The 25,340-nt window shown below is 37.7% G+C and overlaps 1 protein-coding gene across 1 annotated transcript in view; it reads right to left on the bottom strand.

Moving 5' to 3' along the window:
• Positions 1-25,340, bottom strand: part of Cpe (carboxypeptidase E) — a 110,212-nt gene that overhangs the window by 20,307 nt on the left and 64,565 nt on the right. The window contains exons 2-3 of the mRNA XM_005329264.4: positions 3,625-3,821; positions 1,345-1,512 (exon numbers count right to left, since the gene is read on the bottom strand). Of these exons, the coding sequence (XP_005329321.1) occupies positions 1,345-1,512; positions 3,625-3,821 (365 nt within the window). The remainder of the gene's footprint in view (positions 1-1,344; positions 1,513-3,624; positions 3,822-25,340) is intronic.

Below are 25,340 nucleotides of genomic sequence, written 5' to 3'. Positions count from 1 at the left end.
ACACAAAGTTGCCAATCAACCATCTTGTCGACATGAGCTCATTCGCAGTTCTTCTGTAGCAGGTGATCGGAATTATTTTCCTCATTTCTTTAACAAAGATGGCATTGACAGGGTAATGCAAGCAATGGGGAGTTTGTGTGCTCATATCAGGACTCGGCTTCCAGAACAGTTTTTCATTCCTGTTCCAACTGCTCATGGTTTATCACTCAGAACTTCCCTCTTTTTCACCCAACCATGGCCTTCAGGCTCTCCCTTCTCCCTGAAGATGGTTGTCAAATAACTGGGAAGTAGGAACCAACTGACAAAAGTTGGAAATTGCATGGTTTTGGTGATCAGGATAAGTGAAACAATAGTGGTTCTAAGAGAAAATACTTATTTCTGGACAGTCTGAACCTCAGTCCCAGGTACCACCAGATAAAGGGACCCAGTGAGCAAGTAAAACAGAAAATGTATGCTCCTGGAAGATCTAGAATTAGAGACATGGGTCTGGGAGAGCTGGTATAACAGCTAACTTTGCAGGTTCAGGAAAAGATGGAAACCTAGTGCAGCAGAGAGAGGTATCAGATGGGATCCTGAGGATAGCCAGCATGAAGCCAAGGTAGAAGAAGCAGGGAAAGAAACCAAGCAGTGATTTGAAAGTAGGAGAGAAAAGAGTTTTGTAAAGCAAGAAAGGAAAGAAGAAAGTTCTGTAAGAGAAGAAAGTCCAACAACGTGGAATGCTGCTGAGTTGCTAATGAGATGCACTGACAAAGGACCTCTGAGAGGGCCCCGGTGGCTTCCCAAGATCTACAACTGGCTTCCTTCCTCCTGTTCCTAGCCCAAACTTCTACTCTACAACCCTCATTCAATCCTAGGGAGCAAACCTAATATCCAGGCTCCCCCTCCTCCAGCCTTGGCTTCAGGTAACTGCCACATACCAGCATTTATTACTCCTGCATTCTTCACTATGATAAAGATTCTCAAACTTACTTTCTAGGTAGAGGACAGAAGTGGATCACTGGGGGCATGCCTTTGGGGTATATATTTTGTATCTGGAGAAAGGATTGTCTTTCTGCTGCCTGATCACCATGTGCACCCATTCCCTCCACCATGCTCTTCCACCATGATGCTAGACCTCACCTTGAGCCCTGAGGAATGGATTTGGCTGTCTATGAACTGAGACCTCTGACACTGTGAGCCCCAAAATAAACTCCTCCTCCTCTACAGTTGTTCTGGTTGGTTCTTTTAGTCACAGCCGTGAGAAGGCTGACTAAAACAGTGACTGAATGGAGTTGGGAGAGGACGGACAAGAGGTCTGAACTAAAGCCAGGAAATGAGCCCAAGAAAACTATACAAGTTCTCTACCTTTGTATTTTGATCCACAATTTTCTTCAGATTTTTCAACAGGTGGTTATTTGGACCACCTTCTTTCTCATTAACATAAACTATCCTATCCAGGTCTGGAAAGTTCCGGTTCAGATCTATTCCCTGGGCATTGCTTCGTCCCACAAACCAGTCCTTGAGTTCACCAGGCTAAAAAAAAAAAAAAAAAAAAATCAGTCATTTACTATTATTGTCACTATTTAAGGTCTCAATTAATGTTTTTAAAAATAATTTACTAAGATTATTTATTTTAACAATATCCTTCCACAATGTCATTCTTACTGTTTTACTGATATAAGCATGAAGGTATCAGATTTAAAGGATATGTTATGGGCATCTTAAAAATATTTTCAATCAATAATATTTTAAATATCAATAATAGTATTTAAGAGATATTTATAAGATTACAAAAAAGTCAATACATATTCACTAGTAATAGAGGACCTTCTCAAAGCATGCCACTCTAATTCAATTTTAATAAAATTTTCACTGACTATAAATAATAAGTGGCATATGTTTAAATAATCAAAAGAATAAATAAGATTAGAAGCTTAAAATGAATTAATACACATTTTTATATATTAATAACATATATCTTTCTTACACATTTAATCAAAAGAATATGAGTTTTATTTCAAACTCTGTAAGAAAGTATTTTGAATGTTTTCACCATATGAAATGATAAATGTTTGAGGAGACAGATATATTTACTCTGATTAAACATTACACAAAATATATGTATATCAAAGCCTCACATCATACCCCATAAATATGTATAATTTTATACTTTAAGTATCAATTAAAAATGAATTCTAATTTTAAATAATAATCTTTTTAAAAGTTCTAGAGCTCTGAACAAAAATTCTAAGGTTTTGTCTATATGGGGATTTTTTTTGTGGAGGGTGGCGAGGGGACCAGGGATTGAACTCAGGGGTACTCAACTACTGAGCCACATCCGCAGCCCTACTTTGTATATTATTTAGAGACAGAGTCTCACTGAGTTGCTTAGTGCCTGGCCATTGCTGAGGTTGGCTTTGAACTTGTCATGCTCCTGCCTCAGCCTCCCCAGCTGCTGGGGTTACAGGCACTGGGTGAGGGCTTTGTGGCTGAGGAATTTCTCTTCAATTTAACCCTTTCCCTAATGGTACAACCGGAACAACTGACAACCTTGTAAGACATTCAATTTTACTTTACAATGTGAATTTTGTTGTTTTACTATTAAATTATGTCAAATCTTTGATATAAACAAAGCAATCATCTTTTAAGCCATGTAAGCTAAGACACCTCAGATGGAGAAATAAAAATCTATATGACAGAAAATAAATAGCAAAACAATCTTTTGCTCACTTACAATTCTGAAACTGACCTCAAATTATTAAATAATTTGATTTTATGTTACTAGAATTTTTCTCTCATAACTTTAGAAATCATATCAATGTCACACTTTATAAAAATTCACTGGGTTTCTGACAATATTAAACTACAGGATTACTGGCTTCACTGTAAAAAACATTAATTAATGTGTCCCAATAAAATAAGAAAATGATTTCAAGCTGTAGACAGCAGCAGATATAATGTTCCCATCCCTTCCTAACCAAAAATGGATGTACAAACCATATTATCTTCTCTTCAAAAGTGGTTAATTTCCAGCCTAAGAGTTAAAATGTAATTTAATAAACTTATTAAAAATTAAAATATAAAATATGAATCAAAATTTATGCCATAAAATTATAATTTAAACTTTATAAATTACTTTCTATTTACGGTTGATTGTTTTTTATTTTGATTTTTTAAAATTTTATTCAACATTCATAAAACTAATGATTAAACATCAGTTGAACATTGATCTAGCCGAAAGTTTTTCTTCTTGATTTCAGTAGAGGGCGCTATGACATCGGCTGATCAGATACAACCATAGTATTTATTACACTACAGTAGATATTTTCTGAAATTTTTTAGAAGGAAATTTACCAGATCACAAATATGGATACATAAATTATTTATTTAGCAATACAAACAAAACATTATTAAAATATTAACCTATTAACTAAATTTCTCATTTGCAATCTCTGCTGAAAAAACTCTCTTCCCTTTATTCTTAACTTTTTTTCTTACCAACAAATTGATCATGTATCACTTACACTCTCCACTGAACTTTCTATAAGCTTTGTGCAAGGGTGTGATGCATGTATAAACACATATCTGCAAACATACAATGACACATGAAGAAAGCACGCCCAGCCCAACCTGCCTGTCACTCACCTGAGATGCTGCCTTCTCAAAGCCATCCGGGTTCAGGGAAGGCATGATGTGAATTCGGGTATTATGGATCAGGTTGACAATTGTCTCATTCCCCTTCTGGTACTCGTTACACAGGTACTGGGCTAAGAAAATGAGCAGTTCCCGTCCAACTGCCTCATTACCATGCATATTCCCAATGTATTTAAATTCTGGTTCACCTAAAAGAACAAAAACAGATAGTGTGAAGACATTTTCTGCAACACCAAAGCAAGGGCACACGGTGCCCGATATATAATTTATCTACTAATTTATTATGAATAGGCAACAATTTCTTTTCCCTCTAGAATTGATGCCTAAGAAAATCTACCTTACACATGAGAATACGCCAAACACCTCTTCCATCTTTCCATCCTGTTCCTCTCTTCCTGCTGCCCACTTGTTATGAGCTGAATTGCATCCACACAAAGTACGCGTTTTGGGGGTCTAACACTCATCATGACTGTGTTTGGAAATAGGACTGTGGGGGAGGTACTCAAGGTCAAATAAGGTCATAGGAGTGGGTCTCCAGTTTAATAGGTCATGTGAGGACACTGCAAGAAGGTAGTCTGGAAGCCAGAAGAGAGGCCTCACCAGAAACCTACTCTGCTGGCACCTTGACCTTGGACTTACAGCCTCCAGAACAGTGTCATAGCGCCCTCTACTGAAATCAAGAAGAAAAACTTCTGCTATTTAAGCCACTCAGTGTGTGGTATTTTTTTATGATAGTCCAACCAGGCTAATACATATCCCAACCCAATAACTAGGAATAGTAATATACTTTATGTGCCTTTTACTGGTTAAACATTGCGCTTTGCATTTTTTTTCTTATTTAATCCTCACCAAACATCTAAAAGGCAAGCGCTATTATCCGTCTCCATTTTATAGATGGATAAACTGAAGTTCTGACTGCTTAAGAGATCTGACCAATTCTGAAGTCACAATTCAAAGGCTGATCTTCAGCCTTAGTTAAATGTCTATGCTGTTTGTTTGTTTCCAACCAGAAGGATTAGAAGGATCCAGAATGCAAGGTTCCAACCTTGTAGCCAATTCTTACAAATGGCCTTGAACAAGTACTTCAGCTCTCTCTGGCTCTGTTTCCCCATCTAAAAAATAGACAGGATAGGTTCTACCTCATAAGGAAGGTTATGATGATAAGAGTTAAGTAGAGCTGAGCACAGTGATGCACACCTGTAATCCCAGCAGTTTAGGAGGCTGAGGCAGAAGGATCGCAAGTACAAAGCCAGCCTCAGCAACTTTGCAAGGCTCTAGGCATTCAGCAAGACTCTGTCTCTAAATAAAATATTAAAAAAGGACTGGGGATGTGGCTCAGTGGTTAAGTGCCCCTGGGTTCAATCCCTGCTACAAAATAATAATAATAACTAAGTAGAATTGTGAATGTAAAGGTTTAGAACCTGGAAGTAGCAACTGTTCTGTGTGCTTGCTCTAATTATTTTTTAACATTAGTATAATTACATCACATTATCATGGTGAGGTGTTTGTACCTGATCTAATCTTTACAACAGCCCACTAAGTTGTGGAGGGAAGATATTTTTATTGTCATGATGGTACAAATGCAGCCCAAAGAGGATAAGCAGGGCTGAAGGGCTCAGATTGAAATATAAATCAGGCTGCCCACGGCTGCTGCCTCAGTTGCTTTTGGAGAGGTGCTGTGGGACTGCAGAGAACAAGATTCCCATTCATCCTGCTGTTCTGCTCTTTCGGCTTCATCTATCCCACGGGCCCACCTTCTGCCAGGAAAAACATTCTCCCATTTATAAAATCACTAGAAAAGAAGTTGGACTTATTTTTCTCCTGGAAATGTGTTATCTAACCATTCTTTGCGTGAGATTCCTGCATGTCTGGTTTAATTGACCTCTCAACTGGGCTTATGCTAATCTTAATCTTAGTGGAAGCAGCATCAGCGCTATTAATACCCCCCTGTGTTGATACTTTGAAGGAGAGTCTCTAATAATAAAATTACCCGCCTCACGTCTTGCCCAAAAGGCATGAGAAGAAGTGTTTTCTTTGTTTCTGGTTTGAAAAGTGACAATACCTTTCCCCTTTCTGTTAAATGCATGTCCTTTAAACCTTCCCTTACTGGTTGCATTCATTTAATGGAGACACAGGGAAAATTGCAACAGCCCATTCTTTAAGAGAGAGAGAGAGAGAGAGAGAGAGAGAGAGAGAGAGAGAGAGAGAGAGTAACCAAGCAAGCAGAGGGATATTAAAAACCTTCTGAGAGACTCACAGCAAGAGGTTCTCTGTCCCTACCCCAACACAACTCAAAAGAGTGAACATGGCCCACAATACGTAAGAATAGATGAGCACAATGGATTCTTTTTAATTACTGATCTCATTTTAAATTTTTAAAAATCACTTAAAGGAGAAATAGCAGCCTCACAGTTACATAGCCAAATTTGGCCCCCAGATGTTTTGATTGGCAGAGTGCATTTTGCTTTTGAATGTGAATATTTGGGGGGAGAGTATGCCCTCCCCAGTTCTGCCCCAGGCCACACTGCTCCCTATTGCTTCTTTACTCATTTATGTTTGCAGTTCCAGAATTTCCAGTAAAATTCCAAAATGATTTCTCTTCTTCTTCAACTCTGCAAGAACTTCGTCTCAGAACTAATATCCCTCAATTTGTCTGTTCTATCTGTGAAGAGATAGTAATAATGACAATAACTGATGTCGCAAAATAAGATTCAAGGCACATAGCACTTAGCAAAAAAAAAAAAAAAAAAAAAAAAGCAAGTGTATCCTTGCCTTCTTTTATCCACAGGAATAATTCACAATGAATTCTGGTGGTAACATTATATAACCATGGCAAGCCTGCTGACATGTCCATGAGATGGAAAAGAGCCACAGCATTTATTCAAAGCATATATACAAATCCCAATGTGAGACACTACAGGGGGTCAAAGAGCAAATAAGGCAGCATTCCTAAACTCAAGGAATGTCGAATCTGGGAGGAGGACACAGACATGCACATGAACAATGTCAAGAGTGAGGCAACCATGAAGGAATGTTGGATACATAACTATCCAGCTTCGAGGTTCTAAATTAGAATATTCCCTCCGCCTCTTTGGCTTCCTCTCAATCCTGTTCCCTCCCATTGCCAGAGTTATCTTTTTAAAACACCACTCTTGCCAGGTTGTCTCTACTTAAAATCCTATCTATAACTTCATGATCCAGATCAAAATTCTCTGCAAAATCCTTAACTTCCACGTGGCCTGCCCTTGACCACCAACTCCCTGCAGCTGCCCCACTTCCCTCCTGTGTCTCAGCCATGCTTCCTACAGCGACAGGGCTCTTTCCTCTAACGTTATCTCCTTCTTGTGCACGTGTTGTGTTCACACCCTTCTAGTTTTGGATAAATATGGCTCCTTCTTTATTCCCAGCCCTGCTCCCTTGTTAATTTTAATGCCTCACTTTGAAAGTATGCATTCATCAGTGGGATTATTTGATTAACCCTCCCACCCCCAGAATGTAAAATCTGTTGGTCCCGAGGTGGTTTCAATTTTAGCTCCCAAATGCAGCATCCATGCCCAGCACAGAGTCTGGAACATAAAAACACAATAAATATTTACTCCATACATTCATGAGGGAGGGATGAATGAACAGTCTTGCTTTTAAATCCCCTCCTCACACTCCCTTGCGATGCAGGTGCAGCTGCAGCCGCCTGAAGAGCTCTTTGGCACCAGGAAGGGAACAAATGAATAACTGAAGGCGACTTGAGGAGCGTCAGGGAGTCTGCAACCCGGGCAGAATACCTAGAAGCTTCTATGCTTGCTGTTCTACCCGACAGCCCTTGGAGGGAATGGAAACTCTTCTTTGAGAATCAAGGCAGTCGTGCTGTGAACAGCTGATTTCCCATGAAGAAGATTAATCTCCATGGTCACCACAAAACCTCTCCAGGCAAGTGCCTCTCTAAGGCTATTTTTGTTGTGCAGTCTAAACAACTGATTCTGAAGAGACCTCAACCTCAGAATCTCGAATGCAGAAATAGAGATACAATGAAAGACTTTGGATTTTGAATGACCTTCTCTGTGTCAGTTTCCCTTTGATTTTTTTTTTTTTAATGACAGCTTTTCATTATCACTTAATTTTCTTCCACTAGGAAGGTGACGTGCACAACGGGCTGGCTCATGGATGACATATGCCTTCCTTTGTGCAGTGTTTACATAGAAAAACAAATCCCAGGTGGAGCAGGTTGGGACTGCCAGGTACGTCATTGTCATCGCTGGTGGATAGGCTGGTGATGCCCTGGGAGCTGTGTGCTGCTCACCTCTCTCCTAGCAACAAGACGTGAAAGGAAGCAAGAAGCACTCTTCTCAGTACGCTTGGGGATGGTTGTTTATATCCATCTTACTTTCGTCACTTACTACCAAATCCATTTTCCTTTTTAGGCAGTAATCCCAAGTTCACAGTCTTGCAGTTGAAAAACGATTCTATGAGCACAAGTTACATCGCTCACATTAGGAAGTACCATTCTCCTGTTACATCAATTTTCCCACAATTTTGCGTTGCTATCAGAATTCTAGATATTTCACAGGCACGTAGTTATCAATCAATAGAATATTAAAAGAGAATCATCTCACAAAATTAATCTAACCTGGCTGGGCCAAGTTTCTACCTTTTTTCCATTGGTAACACAGAATACATAACGTACCTGACGAGATTTGCATTCTCAGCAGAATAAGAATAATTTCTACCTTTTAAAAATGAGATCCACAATTTTAATGAAGTCAGAAATAGCTATAAACCATAAACCAGAGCAGGCAAAGGATTTTAAATCTGTACTTATATTTCTTAATTTGCCCAAATTATGTAGTAATATGATTTGAAATAACTTTAAAAACATGTAAAAAAAAAAAAAGAAAGAAAGAAATTCCTATTTCCTCAAAAGTAAAATGTTAACATTTTGTACCCCAGAAATTCATACCTATTAGACTGGGCTTGTGGGTGACATTTGAAGTATAAGGCAAGGTAGCGATGTTCCCAAAGGAAATTTAAAGGTAAAAGGAATTTATACCTCAAAGTGATCTGAGAGACCCTAGAGTGGTTCAGAGGACCACTCTGTTGAAGATGAAAGAAATGACCAAATAAAAAGGCAAGTAGACAAAGACATTGTCCACTTTCCTACCAAAAAAATAAAATAAAATAAAATAAAAATCACTCCTTTATTTGGCCCAGTGGCCTGTCTGTCTCCCTATCTAATAGTTTCTCCTCCTGGAAATAGTAGGCAGGCTGACTTCTGGATACAGTAATCGGTCAGACATCTTGGAAGACCCCTTTCTAATCTCAGAGTCACTGATTCAATGACCTTGATACAGAAAGAAAATGACAAAAAGAAAAAAACTATTAGAAAATGATATAAAAACTAATATGAAAGTGGATTGAAAATTGCAAAATTCTATGCAAGTGTAGCATCATTATTTAGAAAAAATAAGAAACTTATAGGCATTTTTAAGAAAACATCCATAGTAACAGAATTCTCCTTTCAACCTGAAAACAGATGAAATACAGAAATGAATCTATTCTTGCTCCAATATCAAATTTTTGCTAACATTTAAATCCACTAATTCCTTCAGAAGATAAAGTCATCCCTCTGTATCCAAGGGAGATTGGTTCCAGGACCCCATCTCATAAAAGATTCCCAAATTTGAGGATGCTCATGTTCTTATATACATGGTATATAGTTTTTATATATAAAACCTAGTCACTTTCTCTCCTATACTTTAAATCATCTCCAGGTCACTTATAATATATCTAGTGCAATGAAAATACTTTTTAAACTGAACTGTTTAAGGACTAATGTCAAGAAAAAATTCTGTACATGTTCCATAGAGATGATTATATTTTTCAAATATTTTTGATCTGCAGTTGACTAAGTCTGCAAATGCCAAACCCATGCATATGGAAGACTGACCATATATATTTAATTCATTGATTATATAAGTCTTAGAACTGGTAAGAATTTCAAAATATATGTTCCCGGTATATGTCTTATACTAAACATAACAATAATATCCATGAACAAAATCCCATTTCTCAAAGCTATCAGGATAAAATGTACACATAAGCAACAATTTTGAGAAATAAACTGAACCAATCGGATTTACAAACTGCTTTGCAAGCAAGTGGAACATCTTTGGAACAGATGGGCCTTTTAATCAATGAGCTTCCTCCCTCAGTGGTAATCTGGGGTAAAGACATTAGCTACTAATTGTTCCCACTTGTTTGACATTATAACCCATTACATATAGCCTGTAAATCATTCTCACAGAACCCTGTAAACTTCCTAGAATTTGTCAGGAAGAAAGTCGTTAATCAACTCATGTTTTAGCACACTTTAGCAGCCTAAAATGCTGAGCATATTCTTAAATGCAAACCTCCAGGGTCCAAATAAATAATAGATGGGTGTAGTTATGAATATAGACATCTCCTCTACTTAAGAAATTAAAAACAAAATAAAGAATGAAGGGAAAGAAACCAGGAAAAGATAAAAGAACAGAAAAATGGATGCAAAAGAAGTTACAGAATTTCTTTTCATGTGATATCCTCTCTTCTTGCTTCTTACTTCTTTGGAGTCCTTGTTTTTTTGTCTGTTTGTTATGCTTTTGAGGTTGGTAGTGGTACTGGAAATTGAACGCAGGGGAGTTTTATCACTGAGCTACATCCTCAGGGCTTTTTGTTTTTTACTTTGAGACAGGGTTTTAACAAGCTGCTTGGGTCCTCACCAAGTTGCTAAAACTGGCCTCAAATTTGCAATGCTCCTGCCTCAGCCTCCCAAGTCACTGGGATTATAGGCATGAGCCAATGCACCTTCCTGCAGTCATATTTAAACTAAGTTAACATGACATCTTAAAAATGAAGCCTTGACTTCATCTGATTTTTTTTTAATGGATGATCAGAATAGAATACATTACATAATCACCCTGCAGAGATATATTACAGAATCATTGTCTCAAATATTAATTATGTAATACACATAAGTACAGTTAAAGTTATCTTAAACATGCCATCTAGAATGTTTCTGGTAAAATCCTAAGTGAAGAAAGAGGTGTGAACAAAAGAACAGATGATATTTTCAGCCTCAGAAGTCTGTAACGATGTCAGAGTTCCAATATTAACAGAAATGACTTCAGTTTTTAAAAATGAAAGTATCTGATGCTGTCACAAAAGTATTCAAGAAACTTCACAAATACCCATACTCACTGGTTTGCAGGTAAGATGTTCATCAACCAACTTAAGACGCAATACTGTTTATTTCCATGGCGTAAACACTCTTACCCTGGCCAGTTTGAAGCTATGAATGTGAGATCACTTGGTTCACAAATTTCCTAAAATTAAGATTTCATCTCACAGGCCAGTACAAGCCTACTACAACACACTGCTGCATACAGAGAACTATTTGGAATAAATAGATTTCAGTGTTTCCATAGGTTCTCAAAAAAGTGAACTGAGGTTTAAGAGATCTGAAGACATTTTGTGTGACAGATATTATCAGACTAACCTCTACTCAACTGCTTTTTTTTTTCTTTCTTTACTAATTTTTAATTTTTTAAATTATTTATACATGAAAGTAGAATGCATTTATGCACTTTGATATACATAGATAGGGGTATAATTTCTCATTTTTCTGATGTATATGTAGAATCACATTGGTCATACAGTCACATATATACATAAAGTAACAATGTCTTTTTCATTGTACTATCCTTCCTATCCTTCCCCATGTTCCTTCCCCTCCCCTCCCTTCATTCCCCTCTACCTAATCTAAGGTAACTCTGTTCTTCTCTGGTACCCCCCGCCCTTATTGAGAATTAGCATCCACATATTACAGAAAATATTTGGCCTCTGGTTTTTGGGGATTGACTTATTTCACTTAGCATGATATTCTCCAACTCCATCCATTTATCAGCAAATGCCATAACCTCCTTCTTCTTTAAAGCTGATTAATATTCCATTGTGTATATAAACCACATTTTCTTTATCCATTCATCTATTGAAGGTTCCATAGTTTAGCTATTATTTATTGGTTCCATAGTTTAGCTATTATGAATTGAATGACTATAAATGTTGACATGACTGTGTCACTGTAGTATGCTGACTTTAAGTCCTTTGGGTGTAAATGAAGAAGTGGGGTAGTCTCACCCTGCACAAAAATCAACTCAAAGTGGATCAAAAACTGAGGCACTAGAACAGAGAGCCTGAGCCTAATAGAAGAAAAAGTAGGCCCACATCTTCACCATGTCGGCCAAGGATCTGACTTCCTTAATAAGACTCAGAAAGCTCAAGAAGTAAAATCAAGAATCAATAAATGGGATGGATTCAAATTAAAAAGCTTCTTCTCACCAAAGGAAACAATCAATAATGTGAGGTGTGAACCTATGGATTGGGAGAAATCTTTACCACATGCAGCTCAGATAAAGCATTAATCTCTAGGATATATAAAGAACTCAAAAAATCTTAACACCAAAAAAATAATAATAATAACCCAATCAATAAATGGGCAAAGGAATTGAACGAATACTTCACAGAAGAAGAAATACAATTGATCAACAAATATATGAAAAAAATGTTTAACATCTCTAGCAATCAGAGAAATGCAAATCAAAACTACAGTAAGATTTCATCTCACTCCAGACAGATGGCAATCATCAAGAATACAGGCAACAGTAAATGTTGGTGAAGATGTGGGGAAAAAGTTAAACTCATACATTGCTGGTGGGACTGCAAATTGGTGCAACCTACTGCTTTTAAGTTCTGTTTCATTCTGGAAGAATTAATAGAAGTTTGTTTGGTTTCAAGTTGTTGTTATTGTGAGCCAGGCGCGGTGGTGTATGCCTGTAATCCCAGCAGCTCGGGAGGCTGAGGCAGGAGGATCAGGAGTTCAAAGCCAGTCTCAGAAAAAAAAAAAAAAAAAAGCAAGGTGCTAAGCAACTCAGTGAGATCCTGTCTATAAATAAAATTTTTAAAAAACAGAGGGGTAGGGGATGTGGCTCAGTGGTCGAGTGCCTGTGAGTTCTATCTCCATAACCACCCTCCCCCCAAAAATCAAGTTGTTGTTATTGTTTTGTTTTTTTGTATTGAATCATTATCAATTCAACTTAGGAGGAAGGAAAAGTAAAGAGGACTAGAGAATTATTTTGGACTGAGTCAATGAGTTTAGAAGATGATAATTCACGAGATTTTATCACCCTTTGCTCTAAAATTAGCCATAATAGACCACTGAAGAAATTTTAACCTAATAAGGAGATTTTTCTAAAGTATCTAACAGTAATAATATCATATATCCAAAACACCTTCTTGGTCTCCCCATTAACAAGACTATCTTCATAAAGGTAGAGGCAATAGTAATTTTTATGCCCATTCACAGAAATTCCTAACTTCAAATTCACAGAAATAAACTACTGAAGATTATTAATGCAAACACTTTATTATTGTTATGCAAGAAGTTGAACATCCTTAGATACAGAAAAACACTTGACTTGTCTAAGGACATCTCACATGAGCAGAAATAAGTTTTAATATGCAAATCAGATAAGACAGAACTTGTCCTACAGACAGAGCCTCATGATTTGAATTCTTCCTGTAGTTATTAATCACCAAGAAACACCAAGAAGTATTTATTAAGTACTATAATAATTACAGGGGCTGGGGATGTGGCTCAAGCGGTAGCCTGCTCGCCTGGCATGCGTGCGGCCTGGGTTCGATCCTCAGCACCATATACAAACAAAGATGTTGTGTCCGCGGAAAACTAAAAAAAATAAATAAATATTAAAATTCTCTCTCTCTCTCTCTCTCTCTCTCTCTCTAAAAAAATAATAATTATAGACTTCATCAGAATGTCTCTGTGGACGTATTACTGAAGAGGCTTTTGGGATCTTGTATCTTTTAGCAGTATCAGTTTCTAATTATTTTCGATAATTCTCTTAAGATTCTGCAGTCTTTCATGAGTATGCTTATCAAATCAAATAAGATGTAGAGAAAATTGTATCTAAGAAGTCAAACATGAAACAGTTTAATGACTGGCTCTTGACAGTGCAGAGAGAAAACACAAGTGCACTTGACTTATGGCAAGTATTATGACCCAGGTCTTCACTGATTTCTCTCATTAATATATTTTGTGTTGGTCTGTATGCCCACTTGTGGAGTTTCATTTCATAGCTTGAGAACTACAAGTGGCAGTGTCAAGTTCCCAAAGGTTGAAAGTCCCTCAAGGTTTGTTGGTTTGTTTGATTGTTTTTAATATTTTTAGTTGTAGATGAACCCAATACCTTTATTTTATTTATTTAGTTTTATGTGGTGCTGAGATCAAACCCAGTGCCTCACAAGCACTCCACCACTGAGCTACCACCCCAGCCCTCAAGTTTTTGACAGTTGTAATGTGCAGCCAGATTTGATTTCTTCTGCAAAATTCCAGAGACTAAACTAGAGACAGTAACTAGAAGGTTCAGAAACTGGGCATTTAGCACAGCTGAAGAACAAGCTTGCTTTCAGTTAGAGCTACTCAAAGGCAAAATGGCTGCTGGGAAGCCATTAACTCCCACACAGGCAGAAAGGTAACTGAGAAAAATGCTGCAGAGGTTTCAATGATCTCTTAAATCCTATGATTCTATAAAAGCAGACTTTATATCTTTAGTTTGACAAACTAGTAGTATTCAAGCTCCCAAAAATGTCCTATACAAGTCATGCTTCTTAATAAATGTGGATTGACAATTTTGATAGTTCTCTGGAACCAAGAGAAAGCCACAGATCATCACAGTGTAAGACATGATTGCAAAACGTAATGGAAAAACACCAGTCCATTGCCACTAATCATCCTGCTTTCTGCTGGTGAATGAACAGCTCATCCATTCAAAGGTAAATAGGCAGAAGATGAGTAAAGGTGATGTCATCAGAGCCTGTGTGGGTGGAAAACGTCAAACGGTTCCAAGAGACATAGATAAATTGAAGAAGAAAAACTTCAATTGGCTAATAAGCAGATAAAGAGGAAGTACAATTAACTACCTAAAATATAATCAATGATTGTAAAAGCTGATTTGAACAATCTCTTCTCGAAAGATACTTAGAACATTTTTTTTTCAATTCTCTCAGGAAGAAGATAAAATAAAAGTCAAATTGATTTGTCAAAACATCTTCAGGATGTTATTTTTCCAACATGGTAACTAAAGTCTTGCAATGTTGAACATGGACCAGTTTTCATACACCAGCACTTGGCTGGCCATGAGTTCCCCATGGAAGTGCTGGGCCTACCCTGGGCCTCTCTCCAAGAGATCATTCCAGATCAGGGCAGGCACGAAGCATCCTCTTTTGTTCAAAATTCGTAAAGAAAATTGTGCTGACTTACAGCACTCCAGATGAGAAGAACTTATGGAGCTACTTACACATGCAGCTTTCCGAGCTCCATTCCCAACGATCAAGTTCAGAAGGTTCCAGAAGGAGCCCAAAGATCTGTATTCTATAAAAGGTCTACAGGTGATTGTGATGTCCTGCCGGGATTGAAAAGGAATGATTTGGGAGGGAGGCACCAGGAAAGTCTAATAATGGTTGGGTGTTTAGTGACGGCAGCAGACAAGTGGGAATTCCAACAGCTGAGGGTCACTGGGATATGGGATGAGTTGGGTGATGGTTCAGAACAATTTGTGGGTCATGACCTTTTGTAAAAGTTTGACTTAAACAAAATTATGAATTCTCTCCCCCACAAACACATTTGCAAAAAAAAAAAAAATCACAAGTTTTGATAAAGATTTTACTTATTTAGGGAACTTTATACTAGACATTTGCAAGTCAGAATCAAGAAATAGACACATCACAGCCACCATAAATATCAACACACAACCAAGATATAGGCTTGTTTTCTAATCCCAGACAAATGGGAGTCTCCTTTATCCCCTTATTTCCTGCAAGTAGAACAAAGCATCAGGGAAGCACAGACTTCTGTGAGACAGACTTGGCTTTGAATTTCCGCTCTAACATTATATATCTAATCTTGAATAAGAAATCCTTTCTATTATCCTAGTTTTCTTTTCAACAAATTAACTTATTAAAACCTCTTCTGTTGAATTGTTAAGGGGATTAAATAAGATATAGATGAGACATTCTGCACCATGACCTACAACCAGTGAGTAACCAATAAATGGAAATGATAGTGCCCATGACTCACACTGTGGATAATGATATGGGCAATCTTCCCTACCAGAGACACAAAGAAATAAACTTCCACCAGGAATATGAGGAGTCCCTGGGATCTTTCAAAAAGCTAGCCACCCTAAGTGAGTTTGGAAAATTAATCCTTCCAGGAATATAGACAATAATCTTAGCCTGGTCTTGATCCATCCCATATGGCAGGCCTTCTCCCACTTGGATGTGCACATGAATGCCCTGAAGATCCTATTAAAATGTGGATTCCAATTCAGCAGATGGGGAATGGGGCCTGCAATTCTAATAAGAGCCCAAGGGAACCAGGCTGCTAATCTGTGGACCATAGTATGCTGCAGGCCTGTGGATTGCTCTTGAGTATAGAAAGGCTATTCGAAAATTCCAAAAATCAAGAGTTGGGCAAGAGATACTGACTTTTAAACAGTGGGAAACACACAAACTTTAAAAACTCAAGTGCATTTACTTATTTTTGGCTACTCTAACCATTACCCAAAGGTACAATTTTAGAGGTCACTACATGGCCTCAAATCTAAGACTCACTGTAAGTGCTAACCTCCATAATCAAAAAGTCAGTATCTGCTAATGTATATTAAATCCAATATTAGATGCAGTATAGTGCATACTGACATAACCCCATAATGCATCAAAACCATCCACACTACAGGCAAGTGTATTGCTCTTCTCCATTTTAAATTCAATATTTAAATTTTAAATATACATTAAATAATTATGCATGGTTTTACATTTTTAATGTCCTTGTGAATAAATCATGAGTGATCATGGATCCTTATAGGAGACAGACTAACATATTTTGTTTATGATTCTCTCAATAAAGTACTTGAAAGGCTTTTACCAATTGCAACTATTCTAATTTTACCTCCCACTCAATCTCATCCATCTTCTGCTTTTCTTTTATTTATTTCTTTGGGGACAACAGTAAGACCTTTAGAGAATTTATTTTCCCAGCAAAAGAGGAGTGAATATTAAAACTAAGGACAAAATCTCTTACAATGTCAAGTAGATAACTAAGCAGATTCATAGTTCCCCCAATAAAGACTTGAGATTTGTGATGCTATAATGTTTTTATTAGTTTGTATTAGCATTTTACCTGGCACTTTCCTTGGAGATCCTTTAATGTTAAATATAAATCCTATAAAGCATTCAAAACTAAAACTAAACTTGAAATGCTTTGCTGAAATATAAACCCCTTGGCTTCAATGAAGAAAAAAAGTTACTAAATATTAACTAATAATCTTTGATTTCATGTTTCCCCCAAGTAAACATTACATACGATCTTAAAACATCAACATAGAATTTTATACTGATCCTCGTGATTGTTTTTGCTAATGAGTTCATGATTCTTTTAAAGCTATTTAGGAATCTTTATTTGGATGGTTTGATATCTACATAGATGTACTCAGCACACATCTCAACTTGGAGGGTAGGAAATACCGTCATTTTCTTCAGGTCTATCACCCTATTTTCAATGCTCACTTCTCCAGTTTATGGATCTCTTATCTCCACCATATCCACAAGATAAAAAGACATGCCTCATAAAGCAACAAAAGACAGTCATGGAAATCAACTGGAGTCACAAAAGAATTGGGTCCCTCCTAAAATAGGCATGTCAGCATTCAAATGTTTCCCAGCCTCTAATTCATCTTACCCTTCTTTAAACTCATGGTGTAAATACATGCAGGTGTTACTGCAACCGTGGTGCACACGGAACAATCTTGACAAAGTAAACCATCGTCTTGGATCTAGACTCTGAGGGCTAGTGTCATAATAATAATGACCTGTGTGTACTTGGGCTTACCCTGGGGCAGGCGCTATCCCAAGGGCCACTATGAGTGAATTCATTACACACACACACACACACACACACATACACACACACACACACACACACACCCCTCTATGGGTGAGGAACTCTTTTCATCTACATTTTATAAATAAGGAAATAAGGGACACTTGGAGCTTTGCTTTCCCTATACCAGAGTTTCCTGAAAGTGGTCATGGGATTGGACACCCCATGGTTTGGCTGCACAGCCAAAGCACTTAACTGACTTCTTTCTTTGCCTCATTAATTAAGTTTTAAGTGCTCGCCTCTTTCCATTCTGGCTTTCCCTGACTATCCAAATTCCAGTTTACAGAAATGCAGAAATCCCCTGACTAGTGCTCTAAAGCTCATCTGCATTCCGTCAAATACGTCTTGCCAAATCTCAAGCCTTGCCTATCATGTTGGTTTTTTTTATTTTTCTTAGTATTTTATAAAATCTCATTCCATGTTAAGTACATTGAACTTTTGTTTGTCCTGCAGTTTGGCAAATATTTTCTCACTCAAAGCTTTTTATATTTTTTACTTTTTCCATGCATTTTTCAACATAGAAATTCATAATTTTTTAAAATTAAAACCATCTGTTTTCTTAAGTAGCATCAAGATTTTTCCTGTTCTGTTTTTTTGTTTGTTTGGTTTTTTTTTTGGGGGGGGGTACTAGGGGTTGAACTCAGGGGCATTAACCACTGAGCCACATCCTCAGCCCTATTTTGTATTTTTTTATTCAGAAATAGGGTCTCACTCAGTTGCTTAGTACCTCGCTTTTGCTGATGCTGGCTTTGAACTCACAATCCTCCTGCCTCAGCCTCCTGAGCTGCTGAGATTACAGGTGTACGCCACTGAGCCTGGCGGTTTTTAAGAAAAGTTAAATAAATACAATAAATTTTTTTCTCCTATTATCTTATATTTTAATTTTTACATTTACATCTTTATTCCATATTCATGCACGTGTGAAGTGGTAGCTTCACTATTCCAACTGGAAGCCAATTATACCAACATTACGTTTCCTCTAAATTTAAATTCTACCTTTATCATAAATTAGATTTCCATATATACTTTAATCTATTTCTAGACCTTACTCTACTATTATACTTGATTCTTCCTAAACTTTATACCAGCTATTTTGATACAAGAATCTTAACAATACATAGAAAAGCAGATAGGACTAGTATTCCACTCTAAATACTTTCCCTAAGATTGTCTCTAAAACTGATACAGTTATAAATTTCAAATAAACATGCAATTAATTTTTTCATTAAAAAAATATAAGATTGTAATTTCATTAAATTAACATAATAATTTTAGAAAAAAATTGCTATTTTCATAAGTCCTCCTATGAATTCAATTTCCATTTATTAAAATTCTGTCAATAAAGTACATCTTCTTTCACATGAGAGTTGCACCATTTGTGTTAAATCTATTCCTGGGTATACAATTGTGAAAGGAACATTTTCCCACTTCTATATCTAACTTGTTATTGCTATTATTTTTAAAAGCTGCTATTTTTTTTCTTTTTTTTTTTCGGTCATGACATCTTTTCAAATCTAAGGAAATACCAAATTCTGCCACAAGAAGGTAGGAGTAGAGATTTTAGGAGTAGAGATTTTAAAAGCTGAAGGCCAAAATTGACATTTTAAAAACATTAAAAAAATGTAGAACAAAGGACAAACAACACCAACAAAATAGAAATAACATTAAAATAGAACAGTTCCAATCGTAATTAAGGAGAAAAAATAAAGAGGAAATTAAATGTACATGCTATTAGAGGAATGGAAATGGCATCATAGGAAGAAGTTAAAATAATTTTTTATTCTTTTTATTGAAAGAAAACAAAGTAGAGAAAGCTGCCCAGCTTCCAATAATAAAGTTGCTACAGCCTCCTTCATTCAGATGGCTGGGGGAAATGAACTTTGCCATAGCCCAAGGATCACTCACCAGAAGTTTCCTTCTCCAGATAAAACTGGGGAAAGGAAATGAAGAACTGAGAGAGAATACGGCTGAGGTAGCAGGAACTGGGGGAACTGGAGTTGACAAGTGTGACCAACAACAGAAGCCAGTGTCTACAATGGCAGTACCCAGCCTCCTGACCTGGCCATCAGCACCCCAGCGCTCCACCTCAGCATGGCTCTATTCTTTCCTAATTGGTTCAACCCCACATGGATGGCCAACTTACGAAGATCCAATATCTCGTCTAGTGGTTTAAAAATGCAAGCTCTAGGTCACACAGGTTGGATTTCTCTTTATGTGCCATCATTTATCAGCTGTGAGACTCTGAGCAAGTTATTTATCATCTGGGCCTCAATTTTATGATACGGTGTAACTAATAATAATACTTCATAGGTGTTATGAGCTAAACTGTATTCTCCCAAAATTCATACTTTGAAGACAGTCTTAGTCTCATTTGGCTGCTATAACAAAATATAAGATACATAGCTTACAAAAAAAACGAAATTTGTTGCTCACAGTTCTACAGGCCAACATGTCCAAGAACAGACACTGGCAGATTCAGTGTTTTGTAAGGACTTCTTTTCTGGTTCAGAGATGGTGCCTTCTAGCTGCCTCGGCACATAGAGGAATAGTCAAGGCAGGTTTCTGGAGTCTCTTTTACAAGGGCACTCATTTCATTTGGGAGGACTTCACCCTCACGATCTAGTCACCTCAAAGGCCCCACCTCCTAATACCATCATTTTGGTAATTCAGTTTTCATCATATGAATTTTGGAAGAACACAGACATTCAGACCACAGTAAATCCTTAATCCTAGTACCTAAGGATGTGACTGCATTCGGAGGTAAGTTCTTTGAAAGGGTAAGTAATTTAAAAGGAAACCGACAGGATTGGCCCTAACTCAGTCCTTTTAAGAGGAACTTGAACACAAAAGACACACCAGCAGTGTGTGTGCTCAGGGTGAGACTGTGTGAGGACACCAGAAGAAGGCAGCCTCGAAGAAGAAGGAGAGAGGTCTCGGGAGAAACCAAACCTGCCAACACCTTGACCTTGGACTACCAGCCTCCAGAACTTTAAAAAATAAATTTCTGTCATTTAAGCCACCTAGTCTGTGATGTATTTTATGGTAGCCCTAGTGAACCAATACAGTAAAGCTGTTTGGAGGATTAAATAAAATAATATGTTAGAACAACTTGAAAGAGTGCTAGCATTTAATAAATACCCAATAAAATTAACTGTTTGATATGATGTTGGATAAGGGAAGGAAGACAGAGAAGAGGTAAAGGAAAAGAAGAAAAAGGAGGAGACACTCAGTGGCCCACTTTGTGTTCTAGACATAGAAGATGTCTCTCATGTCTATTGCTTGCTGCTTCTCATAAGTTCCCGGGAACCCTAAAAAGTTACTCCAAGAGATGCCTTATGTGTTTATAGTTAGGCCTATTTAACTGTCTTTGCTGAGCTGTTTCATGTATTCATTTACTAAAGTGTTTGTTGAGTGTCTACTTTGTGCCCAGGTTCCAATGAGGCTGATAAGGTCAAAGAAGACTTAGACCTTACTGTCATGAACCTTAGCATCTCCTAGATCTTGTGTCTGAGTACTGGGACAACTATGCCACTTTAAGATTTCACCACTCTTCCCAAAAGTAACACACAGGACATCCCATATTCCTCTGTTGACTAGCACTATCAGGATTAAAGACAGATTAAAGGTCAACTCAACTACATTTTCCCCAGAGAATAGAAATCATTGTATACAAGGTCTGCCAGTGTCTCAGCACCATGAGTGTCCAGTAGGGTTCTCTGCAGTGGCACCAGTTTTCTGTGTCTGTGCTCTCTAGCACAGTGCCATTTAGGCACTAGATATGTGACTGATGCATTGAAGGAACCAGATTTTTAATTATACATAATTGCAATTAGTTTAAATTTAAATCGCTGTATGTGGCTACCACACTGAGTCATGGAGTTCTAACACTTCATGCTTTTTTGATCCAATCTTGAAACTGAAGTTAGTACCTTTGTATAAATTCCCTGTGTGTTGAGTTTATTTACATCTCATGAAGACAAGTTTGAGGGATTTCAGAAGGAAACCTGGAAAGTAGTACTGTACACATGCTAGTTTGAGCTGCAGTTCCATTGTATAAAAACTCATTGCTTTCCTGTAGGAAGAAACTTTCCCTAATGGGGAAAAATGTTCTGCCAAACCCAAAACACTATTTAAATAACATGAATTTACAAAGTATGGAATGTATTCCTACTACCTTTTATACAAACTATGCTATTTTTTATAGAATATGGAATGGATTACTAAGAAGCATTTACAAAAGTTGCTTTGAGTGTATCTGCATTCACAATCTAGAGCAGCAACAAAACATTTGGAGCAAGTGGTCATTTTGGTTTGGTCAAGATGCCCACATGTCCTCAGCCATAACTCATGCCCTCTAGCTAGGGATGAAAACTAAACCCAAAATTTCCAGTGGCCTCAGAACCAAAAGAATTAAAAAAAAAAATCTGTAAAGGAAAGCCTAAATATAATGGAATAAATAATTGAGAGTAGCTGAAAACGAGATCTTAGGGAAAATACCCCCTCCAAAAATGTTAATTACTGGTTCTGGGACAACTTGGAAATAGAGTGAGCCTACAGAGACCTGGCTTGACAGAACCCTGAAAAGTCAGGTCCCACTGGGTTCTGGTCCAAAGGTGAATTGCAACAGAACGTTCCAACCACGGCTTCATTCTATGCCAAAATGGAGCTGAGTCACCGTGATGCCCTGTGTCACAGGAAAGCCAGTGTCTGTCAAGTGCGGCTAGGAGTTTGGGTTCTATGTGAGCCACCCCTTCAAGTTGTTCCAATTCAGATACACAGTACTCCAGGTTTCTTTATGCTATTTGAGCCATTAAAAACAATTTCATGGGCTGGGGATGTGGCTCAAGCAGTAACACGCTCGCCTGGCATGTGCGGGGCCCTGGGTTCGATCCTCAGCACCACATAAAATAAAATAAAGATGTTGTGTCCACCAAAAACAGAAAAATAAATATTAAAAAGCTCTTTCTCTCTCTCTCTCTCTCTCTCTCTCTCTCTCTCTCTCTCTCTCTCTCTCTCTCTCTCAAAAAAAATTATTATTCATCAGATTCCCTACCAAGTCAAGCCTTCTGCACAGGAGAGGGTTCTCAATTTTTTTTAAGACTGGGCCATCCTGTGCAAAGTGGCATACGTGGTCACCCACTTTGCACAGGATGGAGGTGCAGAGTCAAAGTCAGGCGAAGTTACAGCACTCAAGTTCCCCCCACAGTTTGCTTCCCTCCAAATGCACCTTTGTGACGATTCACTTTCCATCCAGGGACATTCTGCAGTTCCTTTGATTTAACAGCATTTTATACTTTTATTACTAAGATTAGGTTGTCAGAGCTGCATTTGGAAGATTCATGTCACACTGACATTTGTGGATGCTGTACATGAGAATGCACTCCAGCTTCTTCGGCAATGGAGAAGTTCCAAATCTCAGAGGAATTCTCGAGTGCTAATTAGCCAGTGCCTATCAAGGACTCACATGCGTTGAGGAAAATCCCTCAAGGCAAATATTTCCAAACTGGAGGAATAGAGACAGAGGCAGATTTTCCAGCCTCATTCCTTGGAATTCTCCCTGCAGAGATGCTGTTTATTAAGGGCTGTGGAACCTCAATTGGGAAGGGATGAGGAAGAGGTCCTGTGAAGTGTATGAAGTCTTCAAGCACATCAATTATAGAAGCTTACTCATCCACTCCCATGGTGATCGTATGAATCATAAAATCACTTTCCAAACTCTGCACCTCAGATCCCTGGTCCAGAAACCATGGCTTGGAAGGGGTTCGGCAGCCACAGGGGAGATTCTGCAAAACACGCTTGGTTGTTTCTCGCTGTAAATGACATCTTGGTAGCACTTCCATTTTGCCAGTGTCATTTTGCACTGTAAGAAGGATTCAGCTCAAACTGATCCAACTTCTAGATTAGAGACAGAGTTAGTTTTTGAGATGCTGAAGTTTAACTGCAAAACCACCATTATTCCTGTCTCCCTGATAATGAGTCATTTCTGGCTTCACAGCCTGGGAGACACATTGAAACCTTGGAAAGGATACACAGAGAGTAAAACAGAAAAACAAACACACCTGTCCACAACCGCTTTTAGCAGGAAAAACCAGAGGAGGCAAGAAAGGCTGATGTGGAAGTCTTCCATGACACTATACAAAAGAGAATGATTGTATTACACAAATGAGCTAAGGTATGAGATCGGAAGGCACTCCCGCCTCATTGATCTTATTAGTCTTTGTGCTTAGGTATTAAAATCCAAAAATTTCTAGAAAGCAGAGAAATAAACTCCACAAATAAGCAAATTGTGTTTTGTTCGTTCACTGGGTTTATGAGCTGATCTGGGGAGCAGTTTGACCCTCTCGATATTCTACTGGTCCCTGTCACATCAATGTTCTTTTATCTAAAACAATGGCATTTTCTCAATTTTGCTGTAAGCTACTCTCCTTTTCTGATCATATTAGACTGCCCCAATCTTTTCATATATAGACATTTTACAGCAACAACTGTGCATATGTATTCTCTCATTAGGTGCTGTATCTCCTCTTATTATTAGCTTCTCTGAATTTTTTATGAGTTAGAAATGCAGATAAGCCTCTTGTCACTCTGAGATATGAGATGTTTGAAAATGAAGTAAATCTTTAGAGTGATATGAGTCACATCCAAAAAACTGCTTCATTGGGCTTCTGCTGCAACATATTGTTCCTTTTATAAATTGGCAATCGAGAACACAGATGGCTCTTCCATGAATAATTTATTTCTAACAATTTAACTAGGAAATGAATTTCTGTTGACTTATATATATCAGAATGATAAACAACAAAGACATGGTCTGATATTCTTCCCTCAGTTAATTCTGCTTTTTTTCCCCCACATTTTCTTCTACCTTATCTATTTCCCTGTCCCATGATCTTTCTGTTGTCTTACCAAATGTTAAAGTTGGCTCAACTTCAGGCCACCGTTTGGGAATTACCCGATAACTGGTATTTATTTACGTTGCTATTATTTTTGTTTTGTTGCTGTTGTGGTTGGGGCTTTTTCAAACATGAAATAAAACAAAACTCATCTTCAATGAATTTGGCATAGAAGGTGTTTCTATTTCTTTTCTAGGTCAGAATTGTAAAAGCCAGCTTCTCTGAAGGTTTGAGCCTCTTTTTGACTGCAAATCAGACACTTCTGAAAACAACACTCTTAAAACACCAGGGTGCATATTAATCAGGAGCCCTTGCATCGAATCTGCATTAAAGAGACCAGTCCTTGCACTAGATTTTAAGAGCTGACGATCTCCTCTTTGGCCACTGGTGCTCATCCTTTGAGCAAGTACTTCTTGAAAATCTGTTACAAACTCTACCCTCCATAAGTTCCAAGAAAACCAAAATTCATCCCATATATCGCCCAGTCACAGCTCCTAGCATTAACCTCTGCAATCCTTAACACAGTTTGCCTTGAAGCCAAGACAGACCTTTCTTCTGCACTAGAACAATTTTATTTTTTAAAAAACCTTTTTTTTATGTACTTTGGGGACTTGTAACACCCATGATGTTTGAAATTGCACATTCTGTCTCTTCTACTAGCCTGTAGGCTGCATGACACCAAGAGTTGAGATTGCTGTCTTTATATTGGGATCTCATCCCAGTGACAATCATCTAGAAGATGCTCAGTAATCAGAGCTGATGAAATGAAC

This window comes from Ictidomys tridecemlineatus, chromosome 14 (assembly GCF_052094955.1).
Source record: "Ictidomys tridecemlineatus isolate mIctTri1 chromosome 14, mIctTri1.hap1, whole genome shotgun sequence".
Classification (NCBI taxonomy): domain Eukaryota; kingdom Metazoa; phylum Chordata; class Mammalia; order Rodentia; family Sciuridae; genus Ictidomys; species Ictidomys tridecemlineatus.
The sequence above is the reverse complement of the archived record's forward strand: the minus strand, read 5'-3'. Positions and strand labels throughout refer to the sequence as shown.